Consider the following 26,469-nt stretch of genomic DNA (forward strand, 5'->3'; position numbering starts at 1 on the left):
TTCTGCATGTGGACCAGCACTAGAGGGGGAGGAGAGACAGTTGGTTTCACAGATATTTGCTGACATCAGAAACATGCTGAGACTCAGAAATCTTTAGTCTCATTTCAGGCTCTGAATGGAAGTGTACTCTTCTAGTGGGCAGACGACTCCTCTGCCCTTTCCCCTCCAGCTTGACCCCTTCTGCCCTGCCCCAATCCTCTCTTACACCTCCCACCCTTATCTCAGTCCTGTTTTCCTTCTCTAGTCGATCTCAATCTCCACTCCTTAGGCTTTTCATCCCAATCCCTTCGTTCAACCAGTCCCACTCTTCCATTCTGGATTTGCTGTATAAATCCGTGTCCCCCCTCACACCCAGTCTCTCCCCTTCCCTACATCCAGACCCAGCTTCACACACCCTTTCTCAAGATCTCTCTCTTGTCCTCGCTCCCCTCCAATTGGCCCCCAGGCCTAGTCTCCCTTTTAATTCCCTCATCCAATCTCAGTCTTCTGCCCACACCCTCTCCTTGGTTCATAGATTCCAAGGCCAGAAGGGACCTCTGACCATCTAGTCCGACCTCCTGGATACCACAGGCCATAGGACTTTCTTGATCAGTTCCTTGTCCCAATCCCCCCACTTCCTGCCTTCTTCTCCCAGTCTCTGCTCAGACAATCCCATTCTCTCCCTGTATCTCATCTCATTGTCAGAACTGCCTTCTGTTCGCTCTCACACACTCATTCCTACTATCAGTCTCCTTCTCCAGCCAGTCCCAGTCTTGTCCCTTCTCCCAGCTCCTCATCCAATCTGTGCTGCACCCCAGCCAACTAGTCCCCAAGTCCCCACGCAATTTTCCTCACTGGCTCCCCAATCCCAGTTTTCCTGATTCCCAGTCTCCTTGCCCAATCAGTTCCACCCTCATCTCACCTGCCAGCTCACAGTACCAGCCTCTCCACCCAGTCAGTCCCAATTTCTCTCCCTACCTCCAGTCCCAGTCTCACCAGACTCCTTTTCCAAATCTACTCTTTACCGCTACACCAGTCCACCTTGTTTTTCCTCTGCATTTCAATGGGACTGCTTACTCCTCCTGCTGCCTGGGGGCCAGCAAAGTGGAGGAGGTCCAGCACTGAGACAACAGGAAAGAGGTCCAGTGCCTGGACCCTATCCCTGCCCAGAGCAGCTGGGAGCAACCATTTCACGAAAGTCTGTTGTCCTGGGCTGGAGCATGTTCAGTTGCTGTTTGAGGATGGCACAAGTGCTATCTGGTTAGCACAAGCTGAGAGATGCTAGACCATGTAAGGATGCAATCTTTGGAGAGTTAATCTCTAGAACGTCTCTACAGAGCATGTGTAAAATGCAATTTTTAAAAGGATGATTTGGCCAAAATTTGGGAGAGTTTCACTTGGATAGCAAAAGGCACATCTCTAGCACAAAAGGTCACCCTGCCCCCCTTCTGTCAAATATCAAGTTCCTGCTCCAAAGCATGGGGGGGTATTAAGAGATTTTGAAAGAAAAGGTCACCAGACTTTTTCTCAGAAATAGCTGAACTGTTTTGGCTGATATTTTCTAAACATATTCTACCAGACGCAGACACCCAGCATGGAAAATTCTATCCCAAATGGTGGAAGTTTGATAAAGTTATAAACCACTGAAAACAGGGTCTTATAATGAAAATTGTCAGGCAAACCTAACAGGTAGGGCTAGAAGCACCACCTATAAAATACACAAACTTAGGTAGGCTCAAAAGATACTGTATTCTTATTAAAAAACGATTAGAAAAACATATGAAAACACTTAGCACTACAAAAGTGTACATGCCAAAGTACTGTAAATTTTTATGACTAATTATGAAGTTATGTTTCATCCTAATTTTGTTTATACTGATGTATAAACAAGAGACAGTATGAACACCCTAAATGTTTGTATTTTTAAATGGCACTTCTCAGTTTAAAAAAAAAAAAAAAAAAAAAGCATAAATTTTATAAAACCCACTGTTGATACAAATTTAAAGTGACAGAATTAATTAGATACTCCAAATGGAAAATACCCCGATTAAATTTGCAAAGCAAGTATGTTCTTCTAAAATATACTTAAATTCCAAAATTCAGTTATTTATTAAAAGAGGGTTTATACAGAATGTAACAAAAGTTTTCATAACACTAAAAAATGAAAATAATTTGTTTGGATGTTCATGTTCCCCTACAACCGTAACACCATGGTAGTGCAGGATAACAAAAATGTGAAGCTACTCTATTCTTTGTTCATACTGAGTGAAGTTCTAGGTAATCAAATTTAACAATTTTTTGTTTTAAGTTGCTAAGTTTTTACCATGCAAGCAAATTTTAAATCAATGATTGTACTTTCATTGAAAAAAAAAGTTAAGATACAAGCATAGCCCTAGCTTGCAGTAGTGACTGAGAAACTGTCACAAAACTGAACAATCCAAAGGGGAGGGAATGAAGGGGATGAAACAAAAAAGCAAGATCCTTTTAAAAGAAACTTGCCTACCCTAAGAATTTTTTGTAAAAGCTTCCAACTAGTGGGAGCTCTAGTATAAATAAGGCTCCTATACCTAGATCCATTTTTACCACTGTGTCCATAAAACTTGCTTTTCAACAGATTTAAACCAACAATGGACAAGAGCTGATGAAGACTTGCCTACATTAGGATTCTGATTTTACAAACACATACATGTGCTTAGCTTTAAGCACATGAGACTTGCCATTCAAGTCAATGGTACTACCCACACACTTAAATTTAAGCATCCACATAAATATTTGCAGGATCAGGGCCTAGAATTCCTACCAGAGGTATTTTTTGGCAACATTTTTAGTGTAAATTCACCCATTGTATGTACTATTTTACTTATTTTGTCATCTTACTGTTTTTTAACCTTATCCTTCCTTGCTCCTCCCTGCATCCTTCTTCCCCTCTCCCCCTCTTGTTTATAAGCCCAGAATGTTGTGCCATTTAGACTTTAAATTATAACACTTTGGGTCAACAAAATGTCTTCGCTCTGTGAGGTACCTACAGTATTTTACAACAAGTGCTCAATAAATAAATTTTGTGAATTAGCAAATCAATCAAAGATACATCATCACAAAATGTACTAAGATCATTTGATAAGAAAAGCCCTGCTGAACTTTAATTATTTATGATAATGCTCCACAGTACACGAGCACATATGCTGCAGTACTGTTAGTCCAACACTCTCACTGCAGTTCTGTTTCTGCTCTTAAATCTTTGCTTAAAAGCCAGGCAAAAAACTGTGTACAAATTATTGGTATGAAATTAGTGAAAATGCAAATTAGCAAAGTTCTACAATACTTCATTCTACTGAGGAAACAGCAATCTGAAAATTCATAGAGAGAAGTACTTCTTCATACATAAACTATTAAATACTTTCTGTCCCTATACCACTGTATCAAAAGTAGACTTCTTGTCTTTGGCCTCAAGGCTCTGTACAAATCTGTCCCTCCCTTCTTCTATTCAACTTATGTCACCCACACTGCCTCCACTCTATCAACTATACCATGTCTTGTCCACCCATTTGTCAGCTTCTTCCATACACAGAATTTGTTCTCTCTAGAATGACCTGTAAGGCCATTACCCTCTTCTCCTTCAAATCCCTTTTCGAGGCTCACTTTTATCAGGAGGCCTACAAGAAATCAAATAACCGATGGTGGCCTGACTGAGCATCAGTTGAGGGTAGCTTTTTTGTTTTGTTTTATTTTTTAAATGACACTATTTGGAACCATGTGAAAACATATAACTGCAGGATCCTATTTTCTTTACCCTCTGCCAGCCTTCCTCCCTTTTTAGGGGCAGAGAGTTGGAGTGCTGGAGGAAGTGAGGGCCCTGGCTGGGGTGCGAGCTCTGGGGTGGGGCCGGGGATGAGGGGTTTGGGGTGCAGGAGGCGGCTCAGGGCTGGGGTGCAGGGGGGTGAGGGCTCCAGTTGTGGTGCAAGCTCTGGGGTGGGGCCGGGAATGAGGGGCTTGGGGTGCAGGACGGGTGCAAGCTCTGGGGTGGGACCAGGGATGAAGGGTTTGGGCTGTGGGAGGGGGCTCAGGGCTGGGGCAGGGGGTTGGGGGGGGGAGGGCTCCGACTAGGGGTGGAGGCGGGGGTAGGGGTGCGGGATTTGGTATGGGGCTGGGGATGAGGGGTTTGGGGTGCAGGAGGGGGCTCCTGGCTGGGGCCAAGGGCTCTGGAATGTGAGATGGGGTATGGGCTCTGGTAGGGGGTTCCAAGCTGGGATTGGGGGTTGGGGCATGGGGGGGGGGGGGGGGAGGGGGGGATGCAGACTTAAGGTGGTGCTTTTCTCAGACGGCCCCTAGGCACACGGGCATCCAGGGGGCTACACGCACTACCATCGCCCACAGGTTCCCAGCCATTGGGCGCTGCGGAGCCAGTGCTCGGCGTGAGGGCAGCACACAGAGCCTTCCTGGCCAGCGCTGTGCCTAGGGGCCGCAGGGACATGCTGGCCGCTTCAGGGAGCTGCACAGATGCAGGGAGCTTTCCTTAGCCCCACTGCACTGCTGCCCGGACTTTTAACAGCCCCTCTGATACTTGACACAATATCTGAGTGTCTTTGGCAGGGGCTTTTTTTGTTTCTTTTACTTTACTTTATTTTTTAAGGGAATTCTGCTTCCCCCCAGCTACTGGCACTTGAAGTGCCAGTGCTTTAAGGTACAACAGTTCATCCTTCCTTTTAAATAGCCTTATACTTAGTACTTAGAGCTCCATACATCTACCTTACCGATTTTGTCACCTGATTTGCTTTATATGCACCTTATTCACAAACTAGAACAATTTGTTACCACAATTTTCTTGGTTAGAGGATAAGAACGTTTGTCAACAATAATGTGGAAATGATTACAACATTAGAATTACTCTAATTTACTTGTTACAAATTCAAACAATAATGTAGAGAGATGATGGGGGAGATTTGGTGACAGTGATTTTACTAGATAGAGAAGTTCAATATGCCCCATCAGATCAGATGGGAAAAGGAAAAAAAAAAAAAAAAAAAAATACACACTCTTACCCACAGTCTGGAGCTGGGCACCATCTACAATCCGGGTCTGCAACTAGCCACCGTCTAAGCATAAATTCTTCATATTTTTCCATCAAGATGTCATCATTTAATATCAAACGAATATCATGGGGATTAAATCGTTCAGAGCATTCTGGGCAGCTGATATTAACTCTGCTCTCAGAGATTTCTATCCGGAGATACTGACGTAAGCAATCCACACAAGACCTATGGTGACAAGTCATTATTTCTGGGAACCTGTCCTTAGAGTGCCGCAAAAGGCACAAGGGACACTCTATGAAGTCTCCACTCGGTTTGCTGCTAGAGGTGGCTCCACTGTCTGAAGAGGTATACGTGGAGAAAATGGAGTTCTTGTCTGTACACATTTCCGAATGTATACTTTCAATACTTGCAATTCCATCCACCCCTCCATTTAAATCCCTGGATTTGCGTTTTGTGTCCTTTTTCCTCCGAAAGATAGAGGCCAATGAAATTCTTCTTTTCTTTGGTGCCTTTTTAACTGAAGGCAAACTCACCGAGGAGGCAGAAGACTGCAGGTCCCGATCAGAACCCATTTGCCGATGCAAACTCATTTCTAGAACATTCATCAGAAGTGTATTAAAGTTAACATGTAATCCTAATCATTTTTAAGGCTCAATTCAATATGAAAGGACATATGCTAAGTCATGTTGTCAGGTAATCGCTACTGGACAGATAATCTTCATGCAGAAACTTCTTCACACGCATTTATTTCCTGCCAACTCTTCATAGAAATTACCTAATTTGTGAGGGGGTGGAGAGAAAAAAAGAAAGGTTAGACTCATATTCATTCAGTCCCCTTGCTAGTTCTAAAAAAAGAGCATAGTACCTGAGCACCTTATTACTCATATTATACATATTATAGCTAACTCTTCCTCCTCTCCCACCAAGAGCCTTACCTATCTGTTTGTTTCATTAACCTGCTGCGCCTTTGTCATTTACCAAGATTGTAAATTCTTGTCTTTTTATTACACTGTGCTGCGAATAAAACAACTGGGCAACCGCTCCTGTAGGTACTACTGTAATACAAGTAATGATAAAAGAATGATGGCAAATAAAATATAAGCAGCTCTTCCAAACAGAAGTGTAGTGTAATTAGTGCATTTATAGTGTTTAACCTATTAAGGCTACAATACTTTGTAGTTTTGGGATCAAGGGGTGGAGAGAGACATATCATAGAACCACTATAGCTAGTGGAACAAAACAAAAAACAAAAACTTGCTCTATATGAATAGCCTTCCACTCAGGGTCTCTGGGCTTCTAGAAACCGGGCATGAGGGGAACAAACAAACATGGGATTTCCATGCTGAAATCCAGGCAGGAGGTAATAGAGATTGGAGCTGTACTTCCTTCAGGTTTCCTTCGGTGGCTGCTACTAAGCAGCTGCCAGGAGACCCAGCCAATGGCAGCATGGTTCTTTTACTGGATCTTGCTTCCAGGCAAAAGGGGAACCAGCAGAGTAGCAGCCACCCCTACAAGACAGCACGGGTCTCCCTTCCTCATGGATCCATGAGACTGGGAGGGAACATGGCATCTAAAATCCACAACCTCCATTTTCCACTGTCTTCTAGCAAAGGCGCCAGTTATAGAAAAATGCAGTAAAGGCACCTCCATTACCCATCCTTTCCACAGGTTTTTCCATACAGGGGGCTATCTGGCTCTCATACAACATGACACCTGATAATACAACTTTTGGTAATGAGGAGAAAATGGGAGGTGTTTCCTGGAAGATGTCAATATTGTATAATTGGATGTACTGGCTTGCTCCGTTGTATTGTGGACTACCACTTTGCTGGCCTTCATATTTTGTTTCTCAATGTTTCAAATTTTACCTCAATATGGAAAAGGAGGAGTGCAACTGGTTTTTAATGTGTCATACTGAAGTTAACTGCTAGAAACAAATAGGAAGGAGAAGGAGGGATTTGTAGGGTGTACATAACGTGATATATTACAAATTCTATTTTTTTAATACATTTTGGAAGGTGGAAGACTTAGGACCAGCCACTGGTTGAACAGTGACTAAGTGCATGTCTAGAGACCCTTCCCACAACAGCCAGATCAGCAACACCTAGAACACAAGGTCAAGCAGGGGAGGTTTCAAAAGAAGATTCCACTAGCAGTGGAAACATCAACCCACTGATCTCTCTGAGAGGAAGATTTGATCCCATGTATGTGCAACAAGAAACAGTAAATCAAGATATAAACATGGTCACATCATGGCTAGGCTAGTGCACATATTTGAGGAGGTCATTCTCATCTTTGTTAAAAAAAACAAAAACAAAACCTCTCCTTAAATAGCTGTAAATCTGCAGCCAAGAAGATAATTAAAACACAGCCACTAACACAGCATGTAGTGATTACCGTGAGGAGAATCTAATGTCTCACTTTCCACCACATTTTACATTTTTAGTATTTATATGTATTTTCTATTTCCATTTTATTGACATTTCAATTTTGTAAGCCAATACCTGATGGTTTCATCATGTGACTGCTATGCTGTGAAAATACTTCAGAGTCATGAAATTACAGCTGGTTTCACTAACACCGAAAACCATGGTTAGGCGCTTTTAAGTGTATTTCTTTCAAAGTTGGCATATTTCAAGTCCTGCATTTTATGGGACTGAAATATAATGTTCATATGCGCATCATGCATAATTCATGCAAACGAATTCTGCATTGACTCAATATACATAAACAATATATACTAAATGGAACAAAGTATTTAAGCTACTGTATTATGCTCTGACAAACTGATTCGCCAAGAACAGATTACTGAGATCTTACAGTAAATTCATCATCCCTCTGCTGCAACAGCATTAGCATTTACATGTCGGATGCAAGTCTAGAAAATCTAGGAGAGTCATTTCCATAGCAACTTTGCTGCCAGAATGTGTAAGGGAAGGCCTACTTTTAAAAACCTGCAGCTTCATACTATTATTTGCATTTCCAGTTAACAGTCCAGTCACACTCAAACCGATGTAAATAATATGAACTAAGTGACCTTTTCCTCTCTTACAAATTGGAGAAGGCTGCAAGGCCTTGGGAATGCGGAATTTCGCAAGCAAAATCCATTCAGTACTGTTAAAACACTATTTTTCCTCCCTCTTTTTCACTGATGGGATGCTTAGGGTTGCTAGGTGCCTGGTTTTCAACTAGAAAGTCCAGTTGAAAAAGGGACCTGGCAGTTCCGGTCAGATGTACTGATTGGACACCAAAAGTCTGGTTACCATGGGGGTGGATGGACGCGATGGGTCATTAACTTGCGCCAGCTCCTGCTCAGCCAGGGCCACCTCCTACCTGCTGGAAGGCTCCTTGTCAGACAGCAGCAGCTCCCGTCCCAGCCCCTGAGCAGAGGGAGCTCAGCTGGGGGGAGGAAGGGGAGGAGAATGGAGATGATCCAGTGAGCGACAAGGGAGGGGAGAGAGGAGTGAGGGATAAGGGCGGGGCCTCAGGGGCCCAGTTACCAGCAATTAGAAAGATGGTAACCCCAGGGATAATTTATGCTGTAGACTGTATCTGAAGTAAAATATTTAAAATGCTATAATAAGTAAATTAAAAACGAGCTTCTATTTCAGAGCATCATGCATATTAGTATTAAATTCAAAGCTGAAATTCAAAAAAGCTATATTATTGCTGGTTGAATTATGACTGTTCTCTTGTATTGTGCCTCACTTCACAGTGGTTAAAATTACTATTACATCTATAATAAATTTTTACCTCACTAACCTAGTTTCTCTAATATCCTGGGAACAACATGGCTACAACACTGCATATTACATATATTGACATTTATGATTTAACCTGACTGATGCTAAAACAAAAATGTTAGGATCCAAAATACCATATCTCCTGAAGCAAATGAAGGTCCATTTGTCAGAGACATTGCTGTTAAGTAATTGTGTACTAAATCCATAAACTCAATGAAAACAAAATGCTTGTAGAATTCTCCTACTTCTTATAAAACAAATTTACAGAGCTTCAATAACTAATATTTTTCCACTTTATAAAAGGAAAATGAGCCTTCATGTCAACGTGCTGTATCATTCCTGTTTTATGGTACATGGAATATAATTATTGTATTATACACCAACCAATTCTTTGCTACTCATTTTTATCAAATTCTGCATTCCAAAAAATAAATTGAAAGTTAGAGTACTAATTTCAGTTCACTTAAATTCCTCCGAAATGGAATTCCATCACCAGTGCCAAAAAAGTCAGTGCAAAGTAATTTGATGGAATGTCTTTAAAACTGGTGATAAATTGACAAATTAACAGCTATACCATTATTTTTTTAAACAGTATAAAAACAAAATGACACTAGTTCTAGGTAGAGGTCTAATCCTAACTACAAACACACAAGTCTGTAGGAAGTAATCCAGCGTTAAATAATACATGTATATTTCTAAATTGGACAAATTCTAGCAGAGCCACACAGAATACTTTTAATAACACAATCTATATTTTACACCTAGAGTATGGTGACCATATTTCCACAATCAAAAAAAGAGGACACTGGGGGGGAGCCCCGCCCCCATCCACACCCTCCCACTTCCCACCTCCTGACTGCCCCCCTCAGAACCCCCAACCCCCCCTGCTTCTTGTCCCCTGACTGCCCCCTGCTGAGAACCCCCCACCCTAACTGCCCCCCTAGGACCCTACCTGTCCCCTGACTGCCCCGACCCTTATCCACTCGCATGGGTGGCAGGGTTGTAGAAATTTTGGTGGTGCCCAGAACCCACCCCACCCCCACCTGCCTAAGGCTCTGGGAGGGGGGTTGGGTGGGGGGAGGAGGTCTGGGGTGCAGGTCCTGGGCTGGGGATTAGGGTGCAGGAGGTGTGCAGCGTGCAGGCTCTGGGATAGAGTTTGGGTGCTGGGTGCAGGCTCCGGGCTGGGGCAGGGGGTGGGTGTGCAGGAGGGGGTGAGGGGTGCAGGCTCTGGGATGGAGTTTGGGGGTGGGAGGCGGTGCAAAGGGAGGGGGTGCAGGCTTTGGGAGGGAGTTTGAGGGCAGGAGGGGGTGGGTGGGAAGGGGAGGGGGTTTGGGAGGGAGTTTGGGGATAGCCGGGGGTGCAGGGGTGAGGGCTGTGGGTCTGAGGATGAGGGGTTCATGATGCAGGAGGGGGCTCAGGGCTGGGGCAGAGGATTAGGGTGTGGGGGGATGAGGGGTTTGGGGCATTGGAGAGGCTCGGGGCTAGGGTGGAAGGGCAGGGTAAGGGCAGCCTGCCTTGCCATTAGTGGATGGGGGGCACTAGGACCCGGGGGCAGCAGACAGCAGTTGCTGCTGGCTCTGGCAGTACAAGCAGGCAAGGGAGAAGCATGCCCATGTCCACGTGTAGGCAAAACACGCTGCATGCAGCAGGGGAGGGCTCTGGCTGCTGGAGACCAATGGGAGCGGCTCAATCAGGCCCAGCCACCCAATCAGCAGCCGCACTCTGCATAGAAGGGAGGGAGGGGAGGGGAAAAATCCCGGACCTTTTAACCTTGTTACCAATTCCTCCCGGACGGCTATTTAGAGACGCAAAAGCCGGACACGTCCGGGGAAATACGAACGGATGGTAACCCTAACCTAGAGACCTAAATTTTAAAAAGGCAGCTCTTTGATCTAAAGGGCAAAATTCTGAGGTTACTCATCTGGATTTTGCAAATCAATAAATATGAAGCCAAAAAACCACTTTCAGAAAATTTTATTTACTTTAGTTTTCTTGGTTAAAAAACAATTACAACTATTAAGTGAGGAAATGGATTTGATAAAATACAAGCATGGAAGGATGTATAATGGTTCCGTACCAATGATTAACCCTGCGCTGGCAGAGCCGATGCAGGAGGTTGTGTAGTTTGGGAACCTGGACCAGCGGATCCAGTGAATGATGAGACTTCTTCGAACGCTTGTGAGCCTTGGAATGCACCCCTGCTCCGTGGCCAGAATTCATGGACAATGCAGCCTCTTTCTTGGATCTGGAGGAACACTTACTACCATGCTTATGCACATGCTTCTGGGTTTCATGGCTAGGCCCCAGCGCGGTATCCATAGCTAAAGCTAAGTTTTTGTCATGGATATTTTTAGTAAAACTCATGGACAGGTCACGGACAATAATGAAAAATTCATGGAAGCCTGTGACCGGTCCATGACAAAATGGGTAGCCTGGGCGGCTGGAGGGGGGAGGGGCTGGGAGTTCCAGGGTCCCCCTCCACTGGCGGCTCCAAGCTTCGGGGGTCCCCCCTGCCTCCCACTGCAGCTGGGAGTGGCAGGAGTCCCTCTTGCCACCCGCGGCAGCCAGGAGCTCCGGGGGTCCACCCTACCGCTCTTGGTGGATGGGAGCAGTGGGGATCCCCCCTGCTGTGGCCCAGAGTGGCAGATCCCCCCTGCCGCCCGCGGCAGCTGGGAGCAGCGGGGATTCCCCCTGCCACCAAGTGCTCCCTGCTGCGGTGGGGAGTGGCAAGGATTCCCCCTGCTGACCATGGCGGCCAGGAGCAGCGGGGATTCCCCCCACTTTGCTGCCGGGAGCAGCAGGGATTCCTCCAGGCCGCCTGTGGCGGCCCGGAGTGGCATCAAGGTGCTGCAGGGCTCCCCCTGCCACGGGAGCTGCAGGGATACCCCGCAGCTCCCTGCTTCCACAGGTGGCATGGGACCCTGCAGCTCCCAGCCAGCGCTGGCTTAAGTCACGGAGGTCTTTGGATTCCATGACTTCCATAACTAAATTGCAGCCTTATCCATAGTGCTGGTACTGACAGATCTGGACTGGGACTCCTGGACTACTCAGGTCGGTGAACATGATGTACTGCTCAGGATCCGATGTACTGCTCAGGATCTGGCTACGGCCCCATATTGACCTCTATGAGGTGCGTCTTAAGACGTAGGGCCTGCCCTTCCTGGGCACAGGCAGGGAAGGAGAGGCAGATACTGCACCTGGACACAATGTGAGCTTCCCCCAAGCAGTACAGGAAACGTTAGTGCTTGTCGTTGAGCAAAAACAAGCAAAGGCAGGAAGTGCCAACCTTGAATCCTGGTGTCTTCGGCATAATCCAGTGCCCAGACACAGGTGCAGGGGGACAGGGTTGGTGGGAAAATACGGAAGCAATGTCTCAAAATCCCTAATCCTAGAAAAATTACTATGAACACTAAAACTACTACTAAAATCAGTAAAATCTGAACTATGTAAAAGAATAAAAAAGCAGCTTTTCTGGTAAGTGCATCACGAAGGACGAGAGAAAAAGGAAGACGCTCTGATGCGGATCTTGGGCGGTGTGAAGGAACTGAAGACATGGTCGATCTGCTTCACCCTTTATCGTCTCAGGTGAAACCACAAGGCAATTCCAAGGTGCATGTTCAGACACTATTACTTTGAAAAGCTCTGGCTCTGGGCACCTGGCGCATGCACACATCTCTCAGTGAAATACAACAGGGACCATCTCTCGCAGAAGCAACATTTATTCTTGTTTCTGTTACGGGAACACTGTCAACGTGACATCTGGGGAAAATAATTTTTACGTTCTACACTTGCTTGAGTTCCCCTGCCCATTTTTATGGTTTTACAACCATACTTTCCGTTAAAGTTTCTCTCTCTCCTGTTAATGAATTTAAGACCCACACAGAAGACAGGGGAAACGAATGATAGTGCAACTGACCAAATACTATCAAATGCACAAAATAAACAACCTGACAAAACCAAACTCTTTTTCTCTAATGTTTCCCTTATAATAATCTTTGGTGTTGTAAGCAACAATAATATATACAAAAGTGTTATCTTCAGGCACTAAGTATGAAACAGATCAGTTATAGTCAAAAACAACATTAATTTAAGGTGATAAACTTGTTGGCAATAAACTCTTAAAAGTAACCAAGAATAGGAATATAAACCTCCCTCCCTCCCTCTAGAGAGGAAAGAACGTGCATTACAAGATTTTTTTGCCAATTTCAACAGATGTGTGAATCAAGAAATAGCATGGTGATTCATCAACTGCACTTTTTATAAGCAAAGTTTTTCCCATGTTCTAATAAATGTTCTCTTTCAATCTTGTGTTCTCTTTGCATGGGATATCTCAAACACTCACTCTCAAGCAAGACCAATTCCTAAGAGACTTTGCCTCGTTTTTGAAATACAGAAGTTGCCACTTATTTAAAGGCAACCTACAATTATCCTACATCAGATTCATAATCTGAAAGACAGTTAGCCATTCTCTCTTTTGAAGTAGATGTGGCTTTTATTATTAGTTACAAAGTTTTAAAAAGAAAAGATAACACATGAGTAGCTATGCAGAAGAGAGGGTATAAAGACTAGCTTCATTCTGATAACTTATCTAATTATGGTCAGAACTGCACAAAATACTACAAGACTTAGTAGAGTCCTGTGTTTGTTGCAAATGTGAAATACAATGAAATAAAATGAAAAACAAAAAACTAAAAGCTCAGCTCATAGTGGTAGGTCCTGTCCCATGGGGATGGGGATTTTTCCCACCCCTGAGCAATGTAGTTATTCTGACCTAATTTCCTAGTGTGGACCAGGTCTAAGTTAATAACATTCCTGCTAATATTTTCCAAGTTATTGTGTGCTTTAAACACTGTTGCCAGCCCTGCAGGCAAAGGGGGGGAGGAGGAGGAGGAAAAGAGGGAGAAAGGAAGGAAGATGACCCCAAGACAGATATTTCACCCTCATTGCCAGAAGTGCAAGTTGATGCTGTTGCACAGATTAACTGGCCAAGAAACCCTAGATTCAACAAGCTGTGATCTTACATGTCCTAACTTTGCTTTGTGTGGGTGGATTGTTTCTTACTGCAATTACTTTCTAAAACGTCTATGCAATAGCCTGGTTTATTTTCAGTGCATAGCGCAGCCAGGATTGGGTTTTGTCTCATCTCTTCCAGTAGGTCATTTCAAAGATGAACATTCAGAGAATATCTGACTACAGTTCTTGAGAGCATCATCCTGGGCACTCACTGTTCCCAAAAAGCATAACAGTTTTGCTAGGTCATGGATAGAGAGGCCATTTGTGAGATAGCTTGTCCCAACATACTGAGCACCTTAAAGGTCAAGAACAAGGTTTTGGAAGAACAAAGTTAAAGAAGCAAACTAGGAACCACCAAGAGAGTGAAGAACACGGGTGTGATGTGTTCTCAGCAGTTTTTCCTGCTAAGAACATTACCTATGATCTCCAGCCCAACTGAAGGTGGAAGGGAGCATTTTTTGCCACTGTTCCTACCTGGGTGTCCTGGATTAGCAAAGCCAGTAGAACTCCAAAAATCTCTCAAGTAAGAAAGATGGGATGCTTTTGATGGAGCGAGAGGTCAGCATAAGGTTAAATTATTTTATTTGGCATTCAGTTAACTGTTTGTTCTGATGTGTGGTTTTTCCTTTAAATACGGTTGTTTTGTTTTTACTTAATAGATCACTGGTGGCAGAATAGCTGTGATTCTAGTTTGTGTGTTATGAGTGGCACATATAGTTTTATTTTTTTAATTTTTCTATTTAGCTACTACCTACTACGGTGATAGGTTTTACAGAAAATATTTGTGCTAATCACAAAAAATAGAAAGGAACATAATTGATTAAAAGCATATAGTGTCCTCTTCTTCCTGTCTTGTTGGTCTTGACATTTGGATTTATTAGCTCATTTGCCAAGAAACACTGCAGCATGCTAACAATGTCAACCACCACAGAGCATCTCAAGCTTGGCACTGATCCACAGAGGGTCTATCAATATGTGTTTGAGATACATTTTGCACCCCCCCCCCCCCCCGCCTTATGTTGCAAAATTTCCTATTTAAAACAGGACCCTTTTAGAACTTTCTTGAAACAGTATTACAAAACAATGACATGTAACAAATCACCCTATGGAAAGCACTATGCTTCACTAGTGTTTATGATGAGTATGTCTTCAGCATAATGCAGCCTGGTGCACTTTGCCAAGCAAGAAAGCTAAAAATTCTGAATCGGTCAAAGTATGTGAGGTCAAGCATCTTTAGACAGCACTAATTTAACAGGCCCTATTACCCTTGTTAGTGGGAGCAAATCTGGAAGGGAAAAAAAAAAAATAAAAGTTACTCATCTCTTGCAGCTCTTCTCCAAAGTGTGCTGCATACGTCCATTACACTAGGGGGAATGTGCATATCTCAGGCACTGATGCCAGAGAGTTTCTCCTAGCAGTAGCTGCAGGAGCAGCCGTGCCTTGACCCTGGTGTCCTTCATTCTCCAAGCTCTGAGTATAAAGGGCAGAGCCACCCTGCCTTTCTTTTCTTCATACCGGTCTTTTAGATGAAAGACTCCAGTGTGTTGGGAAAGGAGGGTGGCTTGTAATGGAAACCTGCAACACATCAGGAAGAACAGTTACAAAAGGTGAGTAACCTGTTTTTCTTCAAGCGATTGCATATGTCCATTACCCAAGTGACTCCAAGCAGCTTCCAGCGGAGGTGGGGCTAGAAGTCTTATTAGGAGGAGGACTGCAGGAGTGCTTTCCCTACAATCATGTCTTCTCTTGAGGTGGCAGTAATTGCATACTGTCTAGCAAGAGCATGGACTGAAGACCATATTGCGATTCTACAGATGTCCACAACAGGGATGTTCCCCACAAACGCTGAGGAGGCTGAGTGTGCTCTTGTTGAACATGCAGAGAGTTTTCAGGAGGTGTGATGGATTTGATCTTGTAGAACATAGTAATACAGTTGGCGATCCATTTGGACAGTCATTGCACTGTTACAGGATGCCCTCTCATTTCTTCTACGTAAGAGATGAACAGCTGTGAAGAGACCTGAAAGGGCTTTGGTTCTGTTCAGATAAAATGTTGACAAACATCCAAAGTGTAGAGCTTCTCTTTATCTTTCCAAAGCCACATGCTCATAAAGAAGACATGTAAATAAATTGATTGGTGTGGTGGATGAAACCAGGAGACCTTCACAGATTCTCCAAGTACCAGTGAAGGCCCAGAGTCCACTGATTACTGACAGTGAAGAATGGATATAAAAGAAAAAAGAAAAGGGAGTCAAAGGGCCCAAAATGTGTATAACTAACACACACAAAAATTAACCATAATGGCACATTCGCAGAAGGAACGAGCTGAGAGCACACTCCAGCCACTGACCGCAAACGGTAAAAAGAAACCGAAGGATGGGTGGGATTGCTCCACCCTTTATACCCTGGCTTGAAGCATGAGGGATGCCAGAGCACAGGCACAGTCACTCCTACAGGTACCTCTAAGGAAAACTCTCAGGTTCTGGTACATAGGATGTGCATACACACTTAGTGTAATGGATATACGCAATCACTCAAAGGAGAATTTCTAGAGTTTGTTTAAACGTTTGCAGTTATAAAAAGTTTTAAAATCCTGAGAGTACATAAGTCATGACTGGAGCTGGTCAGGAATTTTTCTGACAAAACAGTTTTGTTGGAGAAAGTGCAGATTCATAAAATCCAAAATGTTTCACAGAAGAACTGTTGCCAAACCACAGGTAACCATCAGAAACCACTCTGGTTGCTGGGCATCACACCTGGTTGGCTTGCTGGATTATCCTGAGCTTCCAGGGTCTGTGGCTTTGGGGCAGTCCTGCCATGCAGACTATCCCAGGGTCAGGGACCCCAGGGCTTCCAGTCTCCTGGCAGTGGAGCTGAAGGCCTGGAAACCCTGGCTTTAAACAGGGCTCTGCTGCAGGCTCCAGCTTGAACCAGGAGTCTCCAGGCTTCCAAGCTCCCTGCCACAGAGACGAAGCGTGGCAGACCTGACTTTGCAGCAGGCAGTCTGGAAACCATAAGAATCCCAGCTTAAGCCTGGGGAGCCAGCTGGCCTGGGAATCTGGAAGCCCTGCGTCCTCAGCCCAAAGCAATACACACGGTGGGGCTGCCCGGGACCCTGGAAGCCTCTGCTACTGCTGAGTGAAACTGACACAGTTAAATACCCTCACTGTTAAACATATGCCTTATTTACAGTTCAAACTTGTCTAGCTTCCGTTTACAGCCACTGGATCTTATTATACCATTGTCTGCTAGACTGAAGAGGTCATTATCAAAATTTGGTTCCCCAAAAAGGTACTTTTAGACATGTTATCAAATCACTCCTTAACTTTCTCTTTGTTATAAGAAAGACTGAGCTCCTTGAATCAATTGCTATATGAGGCATATTTTCTAACCCTTTAGTCATGCTTATGGCTCTCCTCTGGACCCTCTCCAATTTTTCCAGTATCCTTGAAATGTTGACATCAGAACTGAACATAGTATTCCAGCAGCAGTCACATCGGTGCCCGGTACAGAGGTAAATAACCTCACTACTCCTACTTCTGATTCCCTTGTATATGCATCCAAGGATCATACTGGGCCTTTTGTCTACAGCGTCATACTTGGGAGCTCATATTCAGCTGATTATCCAACCACAGCCTCCCAAATCTTTTTCAGAGACACTGCTTCCCAGGAAACAGTCCCCCAGTAACAGTAAGTTTAACCTACATTATTTTGTTGCTAGATGTATACATTTACATTTAGCTGTATACAAACACACATTGTTTGCCTGCAGCCAGTCTACCAACTAATTCGAAGATCACTATGTATCAGTAATCTGCCCTCTTCATTATTTACCACTCTCCAATATTTGTGTTATCTGCAAACTCCAAACTTTATCAGTGATGATTTTGTTTTCTTCTAGGTCATTAAAAAAATAAATAAATAAATAAATGAATGAATAAATAAATAATTAAAAAAAAAGATACATAGCATAAGGCCAAGAATGGATCACTGCAAGACCTTACTAGAAACATACCTGCTCAATGAGACTAAACTGTTAGCTAGTTTTTAATCAATGTAACATGTGCCGTGTTGATTTTGTATCATTGTAGTTTTTAAATCAAACTGTTGTGCTATACCAAGTCAAATGCCTTACAGAAATCTAAGTCTAAGATCAACACTATTATTACCTTTACAATCAAACTTGTAATCTAATAAAAAAAAAATAGCTAGTTTGACAGGATCTGGTTTCCATACATCCATATCGACACTGATTATGTTATCTTCATTTCATTCTTTATTAATCAAGTCCCAGATCAGCTGCTCCACTGTCCTGCTGGGGGATTGATGTCAGAATTACCCAGATCATCCATTTATCCTTTTTAAATATTGGTACAACATTATCTTTCTTCCAGTTTCCTGCAACTTTCCCAGTGCTCCCTGATTTACTGGGGGAAGGAGGAGGAATCAATATTATTGGTCCAGTGAGCTCCTTATCCAGCTCTTTTAAAATTCTTGGATGCAAGTTACCTGGACCTGCTGATTTAAAAATGTCTAACATCAGTTGCTGCTGTTTAACATTCTCATGCGTTTCTAATGGAATGGAAAGAGTGTTATCATTATCATCTGATTACCTCTACTGGCTTTCTCCCAGATTAATGAGAAAAATGGTACGATATGTGGAAAATACATGGAAAGAAAGCAAAATGGGTATATTCTTCTACTGGAAGAACATCTTAAAGATTATCTAAAAAAGATTTACTTGCCAAGACTAGAGCTTAGTCCTCAGGTTTCTACTGTAACATTTGGGAGATTGTTTACAATTAAATAAATGCATAAGAAGCATTCCTCATGCTCCTCATAAGTGGTGATGTTTAGTTTTTTCCTCAGGGAAACAAACTATAGAGCCAAAACAATTTTGGTTAAATATTATTAAATCTATTTAAACCTACGCAAAGATTGAATATAATTCTTACTTTTCCTTTTTTTTAAAAGGACACAATATTGTTTTAATTTAACTGTTTTCTTTCTTTGAAACAGTCTCTTCAAAGCCATTTACATGCTTTTCTACCCTACTCACTTTTGACCCTTTCCACTTGACATCATTTCCAGTCTTTTGAATAGAACAGAAATTAATCTAATATTTGTTTTGTTTAGACAGACTTCAACTTACATAGCAGTATGTCATGCTGAAAAGAGTGTGCATGCACCAGTACCAATAGTATAAGCAATACTCTGGGACTAGTATGTACTTTCATTGCTGATGCTGCAGCAGTGACAGTAAAGACAATACCTGTCTACTAAACACACATTTGAGTTTAAGGTAGTTTTTGGTCTCTATTCAAATCAATTTTTTAGATAAGATCTAGAATTAGGTGCAACTCATTATCAGGATGTATTTTCCATTTAATGTTCCTAAGGTTAATGCAAATGTGATAAAAATAATTATTTGACTCCCCTAGCTTGAATTTGAAAATAGAGAATTTATACAGCAATGTTGGATTTTATTGAGACTATTAAAACTAAAATTTATTAAGATTCTTTAGCAGGAAAATAGACTTGAAATTAAACACAAAAACATTTATTAATTATAGAAAAGAGATTGAAAAAGGCTTTTTTAAAATGTAACCAGTCAATTCACCCTGCAAATACAGGGATTTTGCATGTAATTAGGAGCTCTGTCTACTCTTGATTTAAGATGTCCCACGTGTTGCAGTCCCACGTTTAAAATAGGACCTCGCTGTTACACAAATTTGTATCTGATATTCACCCTAAATTTTCCTTTATTTAGTTTCACAGTATTTCTCTTAGTAATCTAAAGAATTTATGGATAAACCCTAACCGATCACTATCATAAGCAGGATGTGAAATTCTTACTGTAGTATTTGGTACCATTCTAATCTCTGCATAAGGAGGACAATATCGTTTTAGTTTAATTTTTGTCTACATTTATAAAAGTCTCTTGGTTATTTACACACACAGGCACCAAAACTTTTACAAAGAGGAGTATAGAGTTAAGCTCTTATTTGTATTTAGGCTCCTAGATAAATGACCCAATTTTCAGAAGTGGCTCCTGTTAAAGGTACTATGTATAACATGTTTGGATACCATCAAGGAATTTAAAGTTTATTTTGCCATTGACAATCTCCATTTCTCCTCTGAATCCTCCCATCATCTCAGTTACTATCCTTAAAAAAAAAAAAAAAAAAACATCCAAAACCAAAAACTGAAATCTTCTGTATGGTAATAAGAATAATATAATTAAGACAGACCACTTTTAATAAGTTCATATACACTAAGCCTTTTTTTTTATTTTTAAACTACTAATTTATTTAAAGTTTGAAGAAAGTAATTTTCTTAGCCTTGTACACATACCTATATATAATAGTTAAGCACCTAACTCCCACTAACTTAATCCCACCTATCATCATCTAGGAGCCACAAAGAGGATTTATTGTTATGCAAAGGGTTCCATTTACTTAAACAAAATCCTCTAATATTTGCGGCTATCTTAATGCTTTTTAAATAGTGACCTGCTAAAATTAAACCATAAATATTAACCAAAACACAAAAGCAAACAAAAACATACATCACAAATCAACAGAAACATAAGACCTTATAACGCTGTAATACTCTCTTGACCTGTCCATCTACATTTATCACTCATCAGCTATGTTATTCTGAATTTAAATTACAAGTTCTTTGGAATAGGACCTATGTTTTATATTGGCCTGCAAAGAACCTCTTAACATACAAACGTTATGTTTTCTAACCAACTTTATTCCTTGCTCAGCTCTCTATTTTCTGTACTATGCCAAGAAAATGTGTTTAGATTTAGCCTGACTGCTGTTGGATGTGAAGATTTAGCTGGGGATAATTGCTGATGGACACTTTACAAATAAAGGACTTATTCTGACTTCACATAAGGGCAGACTAGAAGTTGGGGAAGTGCCCAGTGAGGGTAAAGGCAGTTGCAATTTTCCTTCTCTTGACCCACATATACAGGCCATATCCAAATCCTACCACTGTTTCTTCCATAACGTTTACAAGATTCAGCCTTAGGAATGGACAGAAAAGGGTGCAACTCTTTTTCATGCCCTCATCCCCTGTTTATTTACGGTCATCTCCTCCTCTATGAGCTTCCCAACTCCCACATTGCCCACTCCCGTCCACAGAAAATGTGCTGCCAAGATCACTTTTCTAGCCTGTTGATAACCATACCATACCCTGCACTGCTCCTTTTCCTAAGGCACCAAATTCAAGCTTCTTGCCCTTGTCTTCTAGTTTTCTACATAAATGTTCCCTCCATACATAGCCATCCTTATCACTTTGTATCACCTCCTGGCCTCCCGTCACCCAAATTAGCCCATTCTTCAAGTTCTCTCACAGCCATCTCTCCAACTTCTTCTATCCTGCCCCCTATTTGCAGAATGCTTGCACACAGATGACATGACGACTTAACAAAAACAAAACAAAACAAAAAATCTAGGTAATTACAGATAGGTTAGAGACTTGCAGATTTACACATTTTACCAAAAAAGGCATGCTGTATTCACTTCCTCTGTTAGTCTGCCTTTCTGTTGGATTCAACCAGTAAGGGCTTCAGGTCAGAGATTATATATTCTCTGGCCACAAACGTCAGATGCACCAAACTCACCTTCAATGCAGCTGAGGGAGGCAAAGGTTAGCTACATTATGCCTCTCGCAGGGTGACTGGTGCAATGAACTAATAAGGATCACACCACCAAATGGGAACTGGCAGAGGGAACTGCACATGAGCTCTTACCCCTTCCACTTCCTCCATCCAGCTTCAACTCATTCCTTGTGCCAGAGGAGCTGCCAGAAAGCAAGGATCCCCCCTGTTGAAGGAATCCATCAGTCCCACCGAATAAAGTGATCTTAGCAAGACCAGTGGTCCAGATCCCTGTTTAGAAAGAGCATGTAGCCTGTTTTGAGCACTACTGTAAACAGATAAACACTGTCACACAGCAAAGTCAAAAAGGGATCAGCCAGGTATCATTTAGTGTAGGCACATGTAAACACAAACAACCCAAAATGTACAGATCTGTGCAGTAATGCACAGCTCCAAATTAAGCTCTTATGCACAATTTGAATTTTTTCTCCATTAAACTCCAAAACATCACGAGCATAGATTACATAAACATATTATATTTGATCCTTCTGTGACTATGGACAAGTGTTCTCACCTCTGGATTCTGTGGAGGTATACTACACCTCTATCCCGATATAACGCGACCCGATATAACACAAATTCAGATATAACGCAGTAAAGCAGTGCTTGGGGGGGGGGAGGAGGCGGGGCTGCGCACTCCGGCGGATCAAAGCAAATTCAATATAACGCGGTTTCACCTATAACACGGTAAGATTTTTTGGCTCCCGAGGACAGCGTTATATCGGGGTAGAGGTGTACTTACAGAGTGTCCTAACTCGTTTAAATTAGTTGGCTGTGTGGAAAATGCTACCAACCTAAGGGGTTAAGAGTGATAAAAAAGAACCATCCCATGAAACTGCACGACTAGAATACAAATCCAACTGTAGCAATACTTTCATTAAAATGAAACACAAACTGATCTTTCCCCTCAGTTGAAAAGGAAGCCAGCTTGCATCAAAGAATCTCTTTCTTGTTTGACTGCTTGTAGGCCAAGATAGAACGCCAAAGCAGAATTTACAGCAAATTCAGCATTTAAAACCCTAATTAACTCTAAGTGCAGACCATGTGGAAGATGGTGCTAAGGAATTCAAGTATAAACTGTCTTTTCTGAGAAGATTCTTAGGGCATTAGGAAATCCTGAATGTAAGTAATTAGAGTTACCTATAAAAAGGACCAAAAGTTTAACTACTTCATTAATCCAGTCTTGACAAAGACCCAAATAAGCAGAACAAAATGATAGATCTGGCAGAGGTTTTCAGTCAGTATGAAGCTTATTTTTCATTTTAATTAAATTAAAGCTGACACTCCATTCTTTTTGCTTTTTAAACTGCTTATGAGTTTGCCTCTGAACTTTGTTCATCTGCATTTTATTCTTAATAGTAAAAAAATACCATGAAGTACTATATTTATACACAGGTTGGCTGCAATTTAGCAAATAAATCAGAATTTAGTCCCCCACAACTTCATTCACCTAATAAGTGGGGGGGGAAAAAACATCTCTATCACATTTAGAATGTCCCTAGAAATAGAAATGCTTCACCATAGAAATATCAGTACTTTTCTTAACTTCTTGAACTGAAATAAATGGAACTTCTGGCATTACAAAACTATAAGTAGTAAATTCCTTCCTGACTTCACATCTGTAGTAATGTCTGACCAAAGAGAGACAACCAGTTACTGAATTCTCTAGTATTTTACAACAAAGATTAGCATTTGTCATGCCTAGGCACCATATTACAGCTGAAGCATCCTACAGTGCCAGGGCCCCAGAATTACGTGATGTCCCCCAACCCTCCCTCTTTACAATCAATACAATATCCTCATATTTTATTATAGTAATCTTATTATACACTGTTTCTTATGTTCAATGTGTATAGATTTTGTACCGAAATAGCCCCCCCTCCCCCAGAAGTTGGTGGGAAGATAAAGATACTGGTCGTTAGTTAGAGGATAGCTAAGGCTTTCTGGCACACACGCAAAAAAATATAGCCCTGATCTGCAGCAACCAGTAGATAGTTGAGGCTTCTGGTACCAGACAGGGGACGCAACTCCTTTCCCATCCACTTTAGAATAAGGGAAGAAGAGACTTTAAGAGGAGTGGAGGGTGCCACGCTGTCTGGAGTGGCTTACTACCAGGAGTGCCTACCTCAGGGCAGACTGTCAAAAACAGAGCAGACACACCAAACTGGTGGTAAGTTCTATAATTAGATTTCACCAACCCAGTAACAAATGCAAACTCCTGAATCACTAACAGTCTTACCGTGGAGTCACAAAGTCCCCCTAGGCTCTCCATAGTGATAAATAGTCACTTACATACACACACAAATAAATTCAGGCTGCTTCCAGTCCCAAGAGATCAGTCACTTATCTAGGATACCAATTGATCTGGGGTCTCACACCAAAGACAACGCCTATGGCCAATTCTGTAATAAACTAACTAAAGGTTCATTAACTAGGAAAAAGAAATATGTTGGTTACAGGTTAAAGCAAGCAATCATATAACACAAGTGAGTTGCAATCTAAATGCTAAGAGTGTGAGCTGTAGCGATTTGTCAATTAAAAAAGTATTTCAAGGCAACCCCAAGGATAATCCTGAGGGATCTTCTCCCTTCAGTTTGAACTCTCACCGGGCAAAGAGATGAAGAAATTTTCTGTCCCCCCATATTTATACCTTCTTCTCCTAGAAACAAATCTGACAGCAACAGTTCATCTTTTGATCCCCAGGAATCGCATGGAGGTTATGAAATATTCAGCAATGTCACCAGATTCGCTATATGGTGGGCACAACTGCTCCCACTTGTGGGTTTTTGGAGAGGTGGGGTCCCCTGGTTGGGGGTTCTGTCTCCTCCACTCCATTACAGCCAGTTAATTTTTCTCTTTTTCCTTCTCCTCAAAGACTAGCCTCTGGCTCTCCGTGGCCTTCTCGTGGTCTGCTTTTTGTCTGGCTGCTTGTGGCTCCATTTCTTTGTCAGACTCCAGCTTTCTCCATTCTCCATCCCCAGCCTCTAGCTGTCTCAGTTCCATGGCTCTTTCGTGAGCTAACTTCTCCATGGCTGCTTCTGCTTCAATTCCCATCTGTTTCAATTCCATCTGTCCCTTATGCATCCTCTCATTTTCTTCTACTTGTAACTTGTGGAGATCTAACTTTTTGGTAGCTTCACTTTCACTCATTTTCCTACTTTTCTGTCCCTACTTCTCTTGCCCGCAATAAGCAAACAGAAAACAACAAACCAGTAACTACTTTGTTCTCTAGCCACCACACTTAAAACTCACTTAAAATCGCCACTAGCATTTCAGGGCAATAAGCTGTGCACACTACCCTGCTCGACTACGCCACTGTGACAGGTTGGAGGAAACATGGACCAATTGCTGAGGAGTACAAAAATAATGCACAAGCATGTAGGGACAAAATCAGAAAGGTAAAAGGTATAAAATGAATTACACCTAGTGAGGAACATAAAAAGCAATAAGGAACGATTCTTTATATACATTAGGAGCAAGAGAAAGACAAAAAGAAAGAGTAGGCCCTCCTCTACTTATCAGAGAAGGAGAGCTACTACCACAGGACATTAAAAAGGCTCAGGTGTTCACAGTGCCTCTTTTGCTTCTGTCTTCACTAAAAAGGTTAATGGTGACCAGATACTCAACACAATAATATTAACAACAAGGGGGAAGGAACATGCGCCAAAACAGGGAGAGAATAGTTGAAAGAATATTTAGATAAATTAGACATTTTCAAGTCAGTAGGACCTGATGATATTCATCCTAGGGTACTTAAGGAACTAACTGAAGCACTCATCTTTGAGAGCTCCTGGAAAACAGGTGAGGTCTCAGAGGGCTGTAGAAGGGTAAGCATAGTACCTATCTTTGTTCCCATTTAAAGAGGAAACAGGGAATTATAGACCAGTTATCCTAAATGCATAAAGGGGCATATAAATGCTTAGCATATCTGGCACATAAATACCTTGCAATGTTGGCTACAAAAGTGCCATGCAAACGCCTGTTCTCACTTTCAAGTAAGATTGTAAATAAGAAGAGGGCAGCATTATCGCCCATAAATGTAAACAAACTTGTTTATCTTAGCGACTGGCTGAACAAGAAGGAGGACTGAGTGGACTTGTAGGCTCTACAGTTTTACATTATTTTGTTTTTGAGTGCAGTTATGTAACAACAACAAAAATCTACATTTGTAAGTTGCATTTTCATGATAAAAAGATTTCACTACAGTACTTGCATGAGGTGAATTGAAAAATACTATTTCCTTTGTTTATCATTTTCCAGTGCAAATATTTGTAATATAAAATAATATAAAGTGAACACTGTACACTTTGCATTCTGTGTTGTAACTGAAATCAATATATCTGAAAATGTAGAAAAACATCCAAAATATTTAATAAATTTCAATTAGTATTTTATTGTTTAACAGTGCAATTAAAACTGCAATTAATTTTTTTAATTGCAATTAATTTTTTGAGTTAATCACGTGAGTTAACTGTGATTAATTGACAGCCCTACAAACCAACCTAATTTTCTTTTCTCACAGAGTTACTGGCCTAGTGGATCGGGAGAAGCAATAGCTGTGAAGTACCTTGATTACAGAAAGGCTTTTGACACAGTCCCACATAACATTCTCATAAGTAAACAAGGGAAACGTGGTGATGAAATTACTATAAGGTAGATGCACAACCGCTTGAAAAACCATACTCAAAGAGTTATCGATGGTTTGCTTCAAATTGGAGGGCTAATCTACTGGGGCCCCCATAGATACTTCCAATACTAGACAATATTTTCATTAATGACTTGGATAATAGAGTGGAGAGTATACTTGTAAAATCTGCAGATGACACCAAGTTAGGAGGCAAGCAGTTTGGAGGTCAGAATTAGAATTCAAAACAACATTGGCAAATTAGAGAATTGGTCTGAAATCAACAAGATGAAATTCAAGTGCAAAGTACTTCAATCAAAAGGGAAAAAAAAGCACAACTACAGAATGGGAAACAACTGGCTAGGTAGTAGTACTGCTGAAAAGGATCTGGGGGTTACAGTGGATCACA

General features: G+C 41.9%; 1 protein-coding gene across 3 annotated transcripts in view; it reads right to left on the minus strand.

Annotated features, from left to right (window-relative positions):
* The window catches only part of RNF19A (ring finger protein 19A, RBR E3 ubiquitin protein ligase), a 95,729-nt gene that overhangs the window by 26,776 nt on the left and 42,484 nt on the right, over positions 1–26,469 (minus strand). For 2 of the 3 annotated variants that reach the window (XM_026663430.2, XM_026663419.2), the window contains one exon: positions 5,019–5,784. In XM_026663430.2, coding sequence (XP_026519215.1) covers positions 5,019–5,614 — 596 coding nt within the window. In that variant the 5' untranslated portion in view covers positions 5,615–5,784. Of the gene's footprint in view, positions 1–5,018; positions 5,785–5,944; positions 6,065–26,469 lie in introns of all 3 variants that reach the window. The other variant, XM_026663425.2, reaches the window with a different exon arrangement.

This window comes from Terrapene carolina, unplaced genomic scaffold (assembly GCF_002925995.2).
Source record: "Terrapene carolina triunguis isolate 2854851 unplaced genomic scaffold, T_m_triunguis-2.0 Scaffold58, whole genome shotgun sequence".
Lineage (NCBI taxonomy): Eukaryota > Metazoa > Chordata > Testudines > Emydidae > Terrapene > Terrapene triunguis.